The sequence below is a fragment of the Papio anubis genome, chromosome 1 (assembly GCF_008728515.1).
Source record: "Papio anubis isolate 15944 chromosome 1, Panubis1.0, whole genome shotgun sequence".
NCBI classification, from domain to species: domain Eukaryota; kingdom Metazoa; phylum Chordata; class Mammalia; order Primates; family Cercopithecidae; genus Papio; species Papio anubis.
In genome coordinates, this window is record NC_044976.1 from 149,802,904 (window position 1) to 149,819,414 (window position 16,511).

General features: G+C 35.2%; 1 protein-coding gene across 7 annotated transcripts in view; it reads left to right on the plus strand.

Moving 5' to 3' along the window:
- INTS7 (integrator complex subunit 7) overlaps window positions 1–16,511 on the plus strand; it is a 96,326-nt gene that overhangs the window by 13,360 nt on the left and 66,455 nt on the right. For 4 of the 7 annotated variants that reach the window (XM_003893125.5, XM_021927292.2, XM_021927299.2 and 1 more), the window contains 6 exons: window positions 1,095–1,224; window positions 2,043–2,189; window positions 5,304–5,441; window positions 9,601–9,647; window positions 13,581–13,780; window positions 14,273–14,395. In XM_003893125.5, the coding sequence (XP_003893174.2) occupies window positions 1,095–1,224; window positions 2,043–2,189; window positions 5,304–5,441; window positions 9,601–9,647; window positions 13,581–13,780; window positions 14,273–14,395 (785 nt within the window). Of the gene's footprint in view, window positions 1–1,094; window positions 1,225–2,042; window positions 2,190–5,303; window positions 5,442–6,781; window positions 7,270–7,756; window positions 8,615–9,600; window positions 9,648–11,156; window positions 11,275–13,580; window positions 13,781–14,272; window positions 14,396–16,511 lie in introns of those variants that run through there. The other 3 variants (XM_009187621.4, XM_009187629.4, XM_021927308.2) reach the window with 3 other exon arrangements.

Consider the following 16,511-nt stretch of genomic DNA (forward strand, 5'->3'; position numbering starts at 1 on the left):
TTTTTATTTTATGATTTATGCCTTTTGTTTTATCTAAGAATTCTTTGCCTAACCCAAGCTCATAAAAATTTTCTTTATGTCTTCTTCTACATAGTTTATAATTTTAGCTCTTACACTGAGGTCTGTTGTTCATTTTGAGTTAATTTTTGTGTATGATGCAAGGGAGGAGGTTGATTCTTTTTGCTATGCTTATCTAGCTTTTCCAGAATCACATGTTTAAAAGATTATTCTTTCCACATTGAATTATGTTGGTACCTTTGTTAGATCATTGATTTGAGAACTTTCTTCTTTGTTAATATAAGCCTTCAATGTTACAAATGTTCCTTGAAGCACTACTCTAGTTGCATTCCATAGATTGTGCTTTTATTTTCATTCAGTTCAAAATATTTTTCTAATTTCTTCTTTCAGCTGTGAGTTATTTATTTATTTGTTACTTAAAAATTTTTTTTTGAAATGGGGTCTTGTGCTGCTGCCCGGGCTGGAGCACGGTGACACAATCACAGTTCACCGCAGCTTCAACCTCCCAGGCTCAAGTGATTCATCCACCTCAGCCTCCCCAGTAGCTGGGTCCACAGGCGCACACTACCACGCTTGGATTTTTTTTTTTTTTTCGTAGAGACAAGGTCTTACGATGTTGTTCAGGCTGGTCATGAACTCCTGAGCTCAAGCAGTCCTCCTTTTCCCAGCCTCTCAAAGTGTTGAGATTACGGGCATGAGCCACCATGCCTAGCCTAGACCTATGGGTTAAAGGTGCTTTTTTTTTTTTCTTTTTTCCAATTTAATTCCATGTGGTCAGAAAACATGCATTGTATGATTTCAGTCCTTTTAAATGTGTTGAGCTTTATTTTGTGGCTTTGAATATTCTTAACTCTTACCTTAAAAATTGTTTTCATTATCGTTTATCTAAAAGTAGTGATTTCCAGATTACTGTTTGATACACCATTTTTACTTTTAAAAGGGTAATGAATTATACTTTACCTGCTTCTTAAGAATGATTATTTCTTCACTATCTAGTAAATTAATATTTGCTATTTTTGCTTTGTAGCCACAAATATGCAAACTGTTCTTCCCTCTCTGTGCTTTTTTTTCCATAGGCCTAAGATCTGGCAAACTTGGTGAACAGTGCGAAGCAGTTGTTCGCTTTCCCAGACTTTTTCAGAAGTATCCATTCCCTATTCTTATCAATTCTGCATTCCTAAAGTTAGCTGATGTTTTCAGAGTTGGGTAAGTCTTTTTAAAGCCTCAATGTTCTAAAGTACTTTGTTCATATTTCTTGTTTTCTATTGTGGTCTTTTTCTTTTTGCCTTTTAGGACTTCCACCTGCTTAGTTACCATTAGTGGATACACATGACTGTGTGCAGCACATCAGTGTGAGATTTAATGACGTTTAAAGCAAAAATGAAGAGTATAATTTAGACAATACTTATTTCTTTGGAGAACAGAATAAAATTAAGACAACCTTGATATTTTAGTGTATACTTCAGGAAAATCTGTGGCTTTGTACAGATTGTTTTTGAGAAGTTGCTGATTTAATAATTTATTTTATAGCATGAGATGCATGTCTGTGAAGTACCTGAAACATATAAGTACTGAATACATGCCTGTTTGCTTTTTCGCCCCCACCATTCCCTCTTCTGCTGCTTTCTGCCATTCTCCATGTGCTCATGTGCTCATATGTACGCAGTACCACACTTGAGGAGAAGAGAAGTTGTGGAATAAGCCCAAGAGAAGAGAAAGACCGTCTGACTTCCTGGCCTTGGTTATAATATAGTTTGAGGAGATTTAGTTTTGCTCTAGGTTTTCTCCTTGTGTCACTGCCATTTTGGTGTCTTGCAGCAACACTATAGCATAGCTAACTGCTTATGCTTAGTGTCCACGTAAAGTACAAACTTTAAGTAACTCTTTTAGTAGTGAAACAAATAATGATAAGATTGAAAAATATTTGCTGTTGCTAAAATTTAATATTATTAGTGTTGCTTTGGTTCCTAATTAAATATTACTTTCTAAAGTGACCTAATTTATTTTATTTCTGGTTTTTCTAGAAATAATTTCCTGAGGCTGTGTGTTCTTAAAGTTACCCAACAAAGTGAGAAACATTTGGAGAAGATTCTAAACGTGGATGAATTTGTGAAGAGAATTTTTTCTGTGATTCATAGTAATGATCCCGTGGCAAGAGCCATCACCCTCCGGTATACTGTACTGTAATAATTCACTATAAGATTATTTGAACTGTAGTTATGTACAAAAAAGTCAGTATATTTACATTTTTCATTTTGAATATTAGGAGTTGTTTTTGGTTTTTTGACTAAGAGTCAAGGCAAAACTGTGATAACCATCCCAATCTGCAAATGCTTTTTAGTTAACATCTATGTTAACTGTTTTGGTTATAAATTGTTGCCTAACTTGTGTTTGAAATGCATCTCTATATAGGTAGGTGTTCTGATCAAATAACTTGGTGGATCTCAATATAACAGCCTCAGCTCATTTTGAACTTTGCCTTCCTGACCTTGTACTTAATGTTTTCTGTCAGTTTTCTATATTCTTCCCTGATTATGTGATCATTTTTAATGTGATAAATCATATTTGATCTCACCGGAGAACATCAGATATAACCACTATAGTTTCTTTAGCTTTTTCTTTTCTTTCTTGGCATATTTTAAAAAATGTATTTGTTAGAATTTCATTTTGTAAGCCTTATATCCAGCTTGAACCATATTCTCTTTTTAGCTCTGCCATTTATAGAATCATATGTATAACTTTTTATATCTTTTGAAATTCACTTTCCTAAATTATAGGGTTCATTTCTGACCTACCCTGCCCAGACAGTCTTCTTTTTAACCAGGAAGTTCGGGATGTCACATCTTCCCTGAATGTCCTTTTTTCCACACCAAGAATCAGTTCTTCCTTCTTGTTCAGAGTTTAGTCATTTCTTTTGAAGTCAAGCTTTTGTCATTTCTTTGCCTTTTGAGTGATTAAATTGTGAGCAGTATGTGATATTTTAAAGTCAGTTAATTGATTTTCATCTTTTGAAAGCTATATTCAATAGTATTTATTTATTTATTTATTTATTTATTTATTTATTTATTTATTGAGGTGGAGTCTCAGTCTGTCGCCCAGGCTGGAGTGCAGTGGCGTGATCTCGGCTCCCTGCAACCTCTGCCTCCTGGGTTCAGGCAATTCTCCTGCCGCAGCCTTCCAGGTAGCTGGGATTATAGGTGCCCGCCACCACGCTCAGCTAATTTTTTTACTTTTAGTAGAGGCACAATTTCACCATGTTGGCCAGGCTGGCTGGTCTTGAACACCTGACCTCAGGTGATCTGCCCACCTCAGCCTACCATAGTGTTGGGATTACAGGTGGGAGCCACTGCATCTGGCCCAGAATTTAAACTTAAGATATTTTTGCCCTTTACTTCAGCAAATATACCTGTAGGAATTTTTAAAATCATTTTTAAAAGTTGGTGAATATATGTATATAGATGATTATAGTGTCATTTTTGTGGAATGAATAATTGGGGAAAAATCAACGTGGGAATGGCTATTTGTGAACTACTGTATAACTTTTAAAGAGTAAAGTGAGTTGTGAGTCTATATATGCTGACATAGAAAGATATTAAGTTTTAAAAAGTTGTCAAATAGTATCAATTTCATTAACTCATTTTGTCAGTTAATACTAATATATATGTTTATATAGGCTCAGAAAAAAATCTAGAGGAATATATACCGTTAACAGTGATTATTTTTGGTAGAGTCTTTGGGTTATAGATTACAAGAGGCTTTTCCATTTGTCTTTTTTTGTAATGTTTGAATTGTTTTTCACAAACGTGGTTTTTTTTTTAAATCAAAAGATAATAGAATTTAACTGGTGGAATGAATTTCATAAATCATTTAAAGCTAGCCTGAATATTTTGGTAAGAATGAAGATTAATATTTGTTATTCATTTTGCATGCTTGCCCTTCTCTAAGTCATGGCAGTTGACTCTTGCCTCAACTCTTTTTTTAAGCACTATGGTTATCAGTAAAACCAGCGATCTCTAGAAAGCTTCCAAAAAGAAGGATCACTTTAAAGGAAAAAAAAAATTAGATTTAAATCAGATTTTTCAACAGTAACACTTGTTGCAATAAGTATTAAAGGAAAATTGAGCTAAGAATTTTATATCTATCCAGTTTTCATTTAAAAGAGTAGTAAAATAAAAAGATTCTCAGGCACACAAGGCCTTAGGAGGTTTGCCATATAGGACCTATTTTGTAAATGTTCTAGAAGGAGGTACTCAAGTAGGAAGAGAAAAATTAAGCTGGAAGCAGTGGGAATAAGTCGTTAAATGTGTCAGTATTAGACTAGTCTAATCTTTTCTGGTATAATAGATTAATAGTCATTTGTTGTTTCTTTTGAAAAATGTATAATTTCAAAACCTTCAAATTAAATATAAATTACATATTTAGTCCATTTTAGTTTCTTGCTACTAATAGTATTACTTAAACTTAATAGTACTAGGAACAATACTAATTAATTGAGTGTAATTACAGGGAATAATTAGGTGATTACATGTCACATTGGAAGGTTATTTAGGATGTTGACTTGGAAAAAGGTTGTCATTGTAGGAACATTGTAGGTTTTGTTTACTGCAGTGTTTTGCAAATTTCTAAAATTTATGCCTTTCTACCTCAAGGATTTTTCAAACTACTTTCTGTGGTTTATATCACAAACAATAGATTTTTTTCCTTTCTAATTGTGTAATTTTATTATGAAGTAGACTGTTTTCCAAACTTTACCTTCTGCACCATTGTTGATTCTGGCATGAGCCCCAAGGGTGTACTCAACCACTCCTTTCTTGATCTTGAGGACATTTGAAAATCATCATACCAATATTTACTGATGTGGGAAAAAAAGATTGGGAGGTCTTACTTTTTTTTACTTTGTGTATCTGCTTAACAGCAAAAATGTAGTATTCTTAATGCTTTGCTGAAATGAACTTCTTTATGCAACATTGGAAAATTGATATTTTGATGCTTTAATAATTCAGAAGTTTCCTTTCTGGGCTGTTTGGTACCTGGAATGTACTTCAAGGTGATTGTTAAAAATTTTGCTTTTTAGATAAGCCATCTTAATTTTTCTGACATATTGAAATATGTAAAAGTGTTTAAAATTTGAGTCATGGATTTCTAAAGTTATGCTTTATTAACCAGAGTTACATGGAATTACCTATAAACTTTAGTTTTGATAATCTGGCTTTGCCTGGCCTCTTCCTTTTCTGACCTTGACTTTATCATATGACCGATATTCTTGGCTTTCTCTATTTCTGTAGGATGTTGGGAAGTCTGGCATCAATAATTCCTGAGAGGAAGAATGCTCATCACAGTATTCGTCAGAGTTTAGATTCACATGATAATGTAGAAGTTGAAGCTGCTGTTTTTGCTGCTGCAAACTTCTCTGCACAGTCAAAGTAAGCATACAAAAGCACATCCCTAAATGACAAGGTATATTTTCTGAGAAGGTTTACCTTACACTGGGGAAACAAGACTTAAATTCATAAAATAGAAAATGTAAGTACAAATGTTGGCATTAATTGTGTAAATGAAATGAGTTTCCAGAAGGACAGGATCAGCATAGATTAGTTGGGGAAGGCTTCATTGGGTAGCAGAGGTTTTATTCACTAAGGAGCTTCTCTCAGACATATACATCTGTAATACTAAAATACTTACCCACTGTCTTCTAATGTTAATTTGTTTTGCATTAGAGCTGTCCACAGTTTGGCAAAGACAATAACTTGAATTAAAACCAATTTAACCTATTCAGAATGTCATATCCTACACTTGTTTTACAGAACAGTATTTTTTTGGGGGGGGGCGGGAGGATTAAATGTTGACCATGGTTTTATTACTATGTTTGATTGGCTTGTTTCTCTTCTGTAAAATAAAATATAATATCCCCCTGACTGACAGGAAAAGTAGCATTGCCTTCTGGGGAGCGTTTTGGTAATATGTGTGAAAAGCCTTAAACAGGTACATCCTTTGACCCAGGAAATTCACTTCCAGAATTTATCCTAAGATATCAGTAATATGTACTGATAATTATTTGTATGGATGCTAGTTGTAGTGTTACTTGTAACAACAAAAGAAATGAGAAGCAACCTAAATTTCTGCCATTGAGCTTAGATAAATTATGATCATACAATAGAATACGGTAACAAATGTTTTTAGAAACGTATTTGGAAGCAGTTTACATAATAGGTTATGTAATATGACAGGTTTGTTTAAAAAAAAAAACCCTAATAACTTACGTAATATAACAGGTTTGTTGAAAAAACAAAAAGGCCTAGTATTTGTATTTATGCAATAGAAAAAAAGACTGGAAGGATATATATAAAAATCTTGTCTCTGAGTGGTAAGATTGTATATAATTTTTGTTTTCTTTTTATAAATTTCTCTATATCTTGGCATGAACAAGTTCCAGTTTTATAACCAGGTGAATAATAAATTTTTTTAACGTTAAAAAAATTAGTATTTGCATACCCTTCTCTTCAGCTTTTGTTTTGTTTTGTTTTTTGAGATGGAGTTTCGCTCTTGTCACCCAGGCTGGAGTACAGGGGCACAATCTCAGCTCACAGTAACCTCCGCCTCCCGGGTTCAAGCAATTCTTCTGCCTCAGCCTCCCAAGTAGCTGGGATTATAGGCGCCTGCCACCATCCCTAGCTAACTTTTGTATTTTTAATAGAGACGGGGTTTCAGCATGTTGGCCAGGCTGGTCTTGAACTCCTGACCTCAGGTGATCCACCTGCCTCGGCCTCCCAAAGTTCTGGAATTACAGGCGTGAGCCACTGTGCCCGGCCCCTTCAGCTATTCTTATCAAACCTTCAGAGTTCCAGTAAGTCTTATTGAAAAAGTAGATAATAGAAAGCATATAGTTTTTAATTTCATGGATCAAAATTAATAAATAGATGTGGCAGTAATTGATGATCAGAAATATCTGAATAAGTACAGTTCCTTTTTGTGCCTTTGAAAATAAGCATTTTTTTTTTCTCATTGAGAGTCATTGGTTTTGAGCACTTTAAAAAATTTCAGTCACATGTCTCTTAACTATGAGGTTACATTCTGAGAAATGCATTGTTAGGCAATTTTCATCATTGTGCAAACATCATAGAGGACTTACACAAATCTAGATGGTATAACCTACTATACACCTAGGTTATATGGTATAACATGTTGCCCCTAGGCTGTAAACCTGTATAGCATATTTCTATACTGAATACTGTAGGCAATTGGAACACAGTGGTAAGTATTTGTATATCTACACATAGAAAAGGCTCAGTAAAAATGTGGCATAAAAGATAAAAATGGTATTCCTGTATAGGGCACTTACCATGAATGGAGCTTGGAGGACTGGAATTTGCGCTGGGTGATCAGTGAGTGAGCGGTAAATGAAAGTGAAAGCCTAGGACGTTACTGTATTACTACTGTAGACTTCCTGAACACTGTACACTAAGGCTTCACTGAATTTATTTTTGAAGTTTTTCTTCCTTCAATAATAAATTAGCTTTAACTTACTATAACTTTTTAACTTTATACAGTCTTAATTTCTTTTAACTTTTTGACTGTTTTATAATAACACTTAGCTTAAAATACAAACATATAGTTGGATAAACGTATTTCTTTATATCCTTATTCTGTAAGCTTTTTTTGTTAAAATTAAGACATACCTGGGCACAGTGTCTCACGCCTGTAATTCCAGCCTGTAATTGGGAGGCTGAGGCCGGGGTATCCGCTTGAGCTCAGGAGTTCAAGACCAGCCTAGGCAACATAGTGAGACCCCTCAAAGAAAACACACAGGGACACATACATTAACCTAGACCTACACAGGGTCAGACATCAAGACATCTCTGGCCAATATGAATTTTTCAGCTCTGTTATAATCTCTTGAAGCCGCTGTCATATATGTGGTTTGTTGTTGACCAAAACGTTATTATGCTGTACATGACTGTACTTTTACTGATTAAGAGTTGTGCCTAGTGAATAATTATCATCTGATTACCACTGCCAAGGTGTCAGTGCTTCATAGTCTGTCAGATTAAATATGTACTTCCAGTGCTTCCAAAAATAGTTTTCTAAATTTAGTTTCTAAATTTGGATGATAAATTTGTAATTTAGTGATTAAATTTTATATATAAGAATCACTTTTAGTTCAGTTTTTCTCTTGTGTTCTTATTAGAAGCTAATTTTATTTCAGTCTGTGTAATTACTGGTTTTGGAAAATGATTAAGACCAAGTAAGAGAAACAGCAAGATTCTTCACTTATGGAAATGATGATTAAACATCTAAATTAGCAGTTTATGTAGAAACAGTTTTTAATATACCATGCTTTAATGTGATAACTTGTAATTTATTATATTAAAAAATACCAAATGAGTCTCTTGTCACCTAGGCTGGAATGCAGTGATGCAGTTATGGCACACTGCAGCCTTGAACTCCTGGACCCAAGTGATCCTCTCACCTCAGCCTCCCAAATTTCTGGGATTACAGGTGTGAGCTACTGTGACCAGCTGACAAGATTTGTATTTTTGAGATCAGTGTTCATGTCTTCTCCCAGAAATAATGACCTGGCTTGAGATCACATATCTCGGTCAGTGCTGATAGATTTTTTTTCTGGTGTCTGTATTGATCGGTTTTGGATATTAAATCAGAGTAACAAGCCAAATAAGACCTTTAGAATTTATTTAATCCTTTTCTTCCCCTGTCTCCTACCGTCACCACATCTGTTTTATTCTAAACCAGAAAATTTTAAATTGCTAGTGTCTGGGTCGCAAAGCAGGAGTTACAAGCTCAGATGCTTTCAGGGGCCAGGTGAACATTGTCAGTGAGAGCAGTGTCCCCTAGTGGCATCTGTGGTGAACTGAAGCACATCCGCTCCATCTAAAGTGCCCCATGGCACCAGCCTGTCATTAACAGTGCGGGAATGGATGCCCAGTGCTCAGGTCTCAATTTTTGGCAAAGGAGAGGGGATAATCTGAAAAACCAGATTATTCTATTTGGGCTCACTATATTTAAATGTTGACATTAAGAATTTTTAAAATGTTATTTAAAAAATAGTTTTGAAAATATTGTTACACACAAAAAGCCTGCAGTCTCCTAGTTTGCAGTTTCTTGGCCCTAAAGGTATGTAACTGATTTTTAAATTTCAAGTTGTTATGAGAAGTCTTTTTATGGTTATTAAAGAAATACTTACTGAATATCCACCATGTTCAGACACTTTTCTAAGTACCAGAAATATAGGGGTGAAAAAGGTCAAGCCCTGTTGTTATATAAACACAAAATAATTTCAGATGCTTGTTAGTGTTATGAAAAAATAACACTGTATTGTGATAATGGCCTAAGTGAGCTGCTTTACAGCAGTGTTGGCATAGCCCATTTGGTTGCTGGAGTTTTTGTTTTAGTTGTGTTTCTTACCACCTCCTCTAATCCGAGCACCTGACCTTGGAATGTTAGTTGCAGTTTGGAATATTGGATTTCTTCTGTGCTAATTGTGTTTTATTTCTTTTAAGTCTTTAGAAAATACAAGCAAGTGTAATTTTTTGGTTTTAAAGTTTTTTCTGTTCTCTTTTCCCAAAGGGATTTTGCTGTAGGAATCTGTAACAAAATCAGTGAAATGATTCAAGGTATGTATTCTTCATTTAGTATTATGAGTGACTTAATGAGATTTATAATAGTTGCTAACACTAATTAAGTACTTATTATTTGCTAGTCACCATACATTCAAATAATATTTATTAAGTATCTTCTATGTGCCCACACTGTTATAAACGCTGAGGGCACAGGAGTGAGCAAAACAAAGTCCTTACCCCCATCTAACCTACACTCTAGTCAGGGGTGGGGTGTGTGGGGATAGACAAATGTGCATGTGACATTTCTGGTGCTATGGTGAAGGAGTGAGAGAATAAGGATAGAGAGTCTCAAAAGTAAGTCGGTGGGGGGAGAGAAGGGACTTATCTATTTTATATATATTGATCAGAGACGGTCTCTAATGAAGTGATATTTGAGTGAGACATGAAGGAGAAAAAGGAGTGAGCCATGCTGATATAGTCCTGCATTGCTTAACAATGGGGATCCTGTGTGAGAAATGTGTCCTTAGGCAGTTTTGTTGTTTGAACTTCATAGAGTGTACTTACATAAACCTAAATGGTATAGCCTCCTATACACTTAGGGTGTATGGTATAGCCTATTGCTCCTAGGCTGTAAACCTATGCAGCATGTAACTATGCTGAATACCATAGGCAATTGTAACAAAATGATAAGTATTTGTATATCTGAGGTAGAAAAGGTAATATATTGCACTGTGGTGTTACAGTGACTACAGGATCTCTGAAGTTACTCGGAATTTTTCAGCTCCATTATAATCTTATGGGACCACCGTCTGTCATGTGGTCCATCATTCACCAAAGCATACTTATGGGGTGCATGATTAGTTTAGGGAAGACTGCTCTGTCTGAGAGAGAGTAATGTTATTAGGAGCTCTGGAACTCTCTGCTAATGTCCCTCCAGTGTCTCCCAGTTGCAGTTAGAATCAAATCCAGATTCCTTACCATAGATTACAAACCTCTGGTTTTCCAGTCTCTTCTTTTATATCATGAGTCATGTGTATTAACCCTATTTATCCTTATAACAGTCATTATGGGAGCCCACGAACTCCCATAGGGTTAATACCTGTGTCTTACCCCTAATTTATCCTAGCAGTCATAAAAGGGAGCTCTTGGGCTATAGCATTGCATGACTCTAGAGAACACCACTTTGTTTATATTCTTATAAAGAGCATTCCTTTGAATTGTGCAACATGGCAGCCTTGGATAGGTAATACTATTATGTTCGTTTTACAGGAAAGGAAATGGAGCCACACTAAAGCCGAATGATTGGTTCACAGTCAAAAAGCTGATAACTTGCAGTTTGGCTTTGAGGCCCACGCTTTTAACCACTATGCTATTGTGTCTTTCTAAGGCATGAATTTCTTAGTGTAGTTATATTTTGCATGCATTTAAATTGTCCTTCAAATTAAAATGAAAGAGAACTTGCTCACTTGCACAAGTAATAAAAATCACTTAAAGACCAAGCTACAGTGAATGAGCTTTGTTGTTTTCCCTTTTATTCCTTTGTCTTTTTTCTTCCACCATTAGCAAAAGGGCTTTCCTGCAGAAAGGTATCCTTATGACATTAGAAGGAAGCATCACTTATTCATTGACCAGGATTTTATCAATTGCCTGCTATATCAGACAAGATCTCAGCAGGAAACAGGTGACACATTTGAATTAAGATAACTCAAGGAAGGTGTAATAAAGGAGCCATTCACAAAGGCATGGCCAGGATATACTATAGGGGATAATGTAGTTTTTGAGCCTGTAATAGCTTTTACCACACCTCTAAGGGTATAGGTTAAAGAGAGGTTACTAGAAACTTGGAGTCATGTCAGGAGGGCCACTTTGAGAAACTAACTTCCAGGAGCATGATGTGACCCTTCTGTGAGAGAACCAGGGAATAAATACTCTGACCTCATTCTCTGCAACTCCTGCTGGGCTCTCCATTGGTTAAACTCAGAGGGCAGATAGCAAGGGAATTGATGAGAGCTATACAGGTGAGCCTTCTAGGATGCTGGAGTATTCTGTGTATCTGATGGTAGTTATATGGGAATGTACATATGTAGAAATTCATTAATCTGTACACTTAAGATTCATTACTTTATTGTTCCTTAAATTTTATCTTAGAAAAATCTAAAAGAACAGGAATTAGGAGAAGAGAGAGGTAGAGGAAAACATAGGAGTGTGGGTGGAGGAAAAGTGGAGGAAAATTGGAACCCAAGACATGGAAACGGAAGAGGAGTTTTAGGAACAGAGTATCCTGACATTTGGTTTTAAGCCGCTTGTGTTTCTGCCAAGTAAAATCTCTGAGCCTCACTAAATCTTTAGTAAAAATGCCTGTAAGCACTAAGATCCCTCTGAGTACTGGGTTGAGAATAAACTTGCAGTAGAGGAAAGGGGGGATATGAGAGTGGAGTCTGCCATGGGGAAAGGCCTAAGTAGGGAGAATACTTAGGAGACTTTCTATAATTTAGTCAAGAGATGGTAGTGGAAGTGGATTGGCATGGTAACAACGGAGGTAGAAAGAGTTAGTTTTGGATTTTATTTTGAAGATAGAACCAGTAAGATTTGCTAATACATTTGGAAATGGGATGTGAGAGAATCCTTCTTTCATTAATTAAGAAAGACTCCAGGGTCTAAGGAGCTGTAATGATGTCGTTTACTGAGACAGGAGTATTTTTGGAGGGGCAGTTTCAAGGTGAAGATCAGTTCTCTTTGGGCCCTATTAATACAAAATTCTTCTGAGACCTCCTAGTCCAGATGACCAGAAGGTAATGAGATACATGCATCTGATGTCCTGGGCAGGAGGACGGGTGGGTGGCAACCTTTCACATTTAGCTAATAAGGGAAACCATGGAATTATATCAGCTCACTCAGGGAAAGCACATACAATGAGAAGATAATTTATTACCAACCTATGGGAATATCAGAAATTAAAGTGTAGACAGACGAGGAGACTGCAAAGGAGGTTAAGAAGGAACAGCCAGACAAAGAGGTCAGAAAGCAGTAAGAGTGGAGGAGCCAAAGCCATTAGGAGAGAGTTTCAAAGATAGAATGGTCAGCAGTGTCAAGTGCATTCAGAACCTTAAGAAACAAAATAATAACAACATGAGCATGATGTGACCCTGCAGAGAAGAAAGCAGGGAATACTCTGATCTCATTCTTTTCCCCCTGGCAAACCCAAGTAGAGGCCATCTAGCAATGGAGTTTGTTGATGTAGGCAACTGTTGGACATTGAAGTGCTGTCTTACGTTCATACCCACAATTATTTCACCATGGAAAAACCAGCGATATGCAGAGTATAATTAGCTTGTGGCATGTATGTGGTCATACATTATGACTGAGAAATTTGTGTTCACCATTACCACAAAGCCATGCCATAGAAGAAAAGATTTGTTGGTTTCACTCCACTGTTGACAGGAGAACGTGGATTAGGGTTAGTCTTCATGGACCCAGTTGTGTATACAATAAAGAAAGGCGTTTACTACACAAAGTTCAGAGGATTTTGAAACTGTTCTACACACAGTTTATTCATATCCTGATTCTAATTTAGTTGTTGAAGGAAATAATTAAAATCATAAGTATAATCAGACTGTAGCCATCAAGTGTGTGTGTTTGTGTGTGTGTATATATATATATGTATATGTGTATGTATAATTTTTTTATTATAATAATGAGAGGAAATAGGCAGCAAATATGACTTTGTTTCTACTGTGCTTTTTAAAGACAGTTTTTATTATCAGCATGTAGTTTTATAATCATTGAAAAGTTAATATCAAGATAAATACTTTGGAAAAAATACTGAATTTATTGATTGGTTCTAGTATAATCTTTAATGTTACAAATATAATATTAGTATACTGTGTTTTTCAAGTGCAATTTTGCTAATTGAGTCACAGCTTTTTAATCTGGAATATTTTTAAGGATGATGATCACAAATACCTTGAGAATTCTTTTTGTGTCTAGGTTTAGCAACACCAGTAGACTTGAAGCTAAAATTGATACCCATCCTACAGCACATGCACCATGATGCAATCTTGGCTTCCAGTGCTCGTCAGCTTTTACAACAGCTGGTCACATCCTATCCGTCCACCAAAATGGTGATTGTGTCTTTGCACACTTTCACTCTACTTGCAGCTTCATCTTTGGTTGATACACCTAAGCAGGTAATTTCGATTTTCTTTAAACTGTCTATTCTCTGGTAAACTTAAATATATGATTAGAAATAAGAAAGTGGCCCATAAGTCTGGAGGACATTAAGGTTCTTTTCTGTAATAAAGGTCAGATTAATTTCCTTTTGCTTGCTTTTTTATTCTCTCTGTTCACAGTACTGATTGTTGGGAGCCCTTGAGGAAAATGAGATGTTGTGGGGTACATGGCTGGCTGTGAAGTTGGCCATATTAAAAAAAAAAAAAAAAAAGAAAGAAAGGATTGAGTATCTGTTAAATGCCAGGTCCTGTGCTAAAACTTTAAAGTTAAATGGTAGTATTTTACAAACATGAAGAAAGAGGTCCAAATGTGGGCACGTAGCTAATGAGTGACAGAGCTCTGATTTGAAGTGAATCCTGTCCCTTTATAAGTTTCACTAAACTACACTGCATTTCTAATGATCATTTCAGTTACAGTATTGTTTATGGAGTGACTTATTTCCTTTATAGATTCAGCTTCTGTTGCAGTATTTGAAGAATGATCCCAGGAAGGCAGTAAAGAGACTTGCTATTCAAGATCTGAAATTACTTGCTAGCAAAACACCACATACTTGGAGTAGGGAGAATATTCAGGTATGTAGAACTTGTAACATTTTATATAGAAAAAATAATATAACATTACAATATAGTAAAATGTTTTGCATTTTTATATTGTCTTTGTCATCTAAGTGGTTGAATATGAAAAACTTCTAAAGCATTGTTGATGTTTGTGGCTGAAGTTATTTTATAAGTGGCACAATAAATATATAAAACTTCTATACTTCAATGTTTGTTTTAGTCAATGAAACTTGCCACTCAGTTGCTTGTTCATTTTCCCATAGTGGCACTAAGGCTAATTGAGAAGCCCAATTACATTGGTTTTTTTATTCTTGTATTTTTCAATCAATTTGGGGAGAAAAATTTAGGGGCTGACTGTTATCTGTAATGGAGATGGGGCTGGATGGACAACTTGGGAAGTATATTTCTCCATGGAGAGCCAAAGACATTCTTCAGTCTTCTTTTGTAAACAGAAGAGCAGATCTCACTCTTTAGACTTTTAATGTGACATCTTTGACACCTTCTATTACCATCTGTTAGGTTAAATTAATATTTTATGTTTATTGTTTTCTCAAAATAGAACCCTGTTTACCCATTACCAATAGAGACACATCATTTTGCAAATAATGCTATTTAAAATGGAATGGAAGTTTTTATCTCTTAGCATCATCATGACTCCAGTGGATCAAAAATCTTTGAATTTCAGATTATTAAAACTAAACTGCTGTGTTTGTTTTTCTGTTTGTTTGCAGTTTTCTAAACATCTTTTAATTTACTATATTATGATTTGATGGTCACAGATATCCCAAGATAAGGACAGTTGTTAAATCTACATTTCATAGATAAGCACTTAGGGTTCAGAGAGACTTAATATGCTTAAGAGAGCATCTTAAGAGAAGTAAATTAAGAATTTAATTCAGAGAGCTTCTGTCCTCTGATCCCTAGTCCTACTGCTTTTTCTACTAAATAATGCTATCTTTCCAAGAAGAGAATGTGCCCAGCCACTTTAGTCATTTTAGAGAATTTGTATAAAGAACCAAACCCAGTTATTTAGAAAGATCAGTGAGAAGCACGGTATTATTCCTTCTCATTTTTTTCTTATTATGAGATAGATCACACATACGGAAAAGTATGTAAAATGTATAAATAGTTTAAATACTTTTAAGTGAGAAAAGTATGTAAAAATGTATAAATAGTTTAAATACTTCTAAGCGAAAACCCATGCAACTGCCATCCAGCTGGAAATAGAACATTACAGGATCACAGAACCCTGCTTCCTTCCCTTGCATGGTCCTTCCTGGTTGAAACTTTACACCTACCAAAAGCAAACCACTATTTTGACTTTCGTGATAATAATTTCTTTGCTCTTCTTTTACCTTCTTTACATGTATTCCTAAAGAATACTGTTTAGCTTTCTTTTTGTTTCTTTTGCTCGGCATTACACTGGTGAGACTTCTCCATGTCTTTTCCCTTTAATTGTAATGTAGTACCCCATTGTATGAATGTATCACAGTTTATTTGCTCTCGATGGGTTATTTCCAGCATGGGCCCTTTGCAAACAGTGCAGAACATTCTTCTGTTTGTCTCCCAGTGCACACATGCAAATTTCTTTAGAGTGTATACCTAGGAATGAAATTTCTGACTTATAGAAAATGCGTATCTTCAATTTTAACAGATAACGTCAAACTATTTTCCAAAGTCAATGAACCAGTTTACATTCCTGCTGTGTATGAGGGCATCCATTGATCACATCCTTACCAACACATAGACTTATCAGACTTAAATTTTTACCAGTTTAGAAATTGTACTTTTTACGTGTGACTCCTTGATTATTAAAGAAATTGAACCTTTTTAATATGTTTATTGATCATTTGGATTTTCTCTTATGACATGGCTATTCAGGTCTCTTGCCTATTTTTCTGTTGATTCGTAATTATTTTTTATGTATTTTGAATACTCATACTTTGTTGGTCCTTGGCAATTCTGTATAAATTTCACAACCAACTTGTCAAATTTAACAGTTTGATTGGGATTACACTGAATATAAAGATCAGTTTGTATGGTAACTTTATAATACTGTCTTCCAGTGCATGAACATATTTTATGTTTCCACTTATTTTAGGTCCCTTTAATGTGTCTCTTGCCCTAGTCT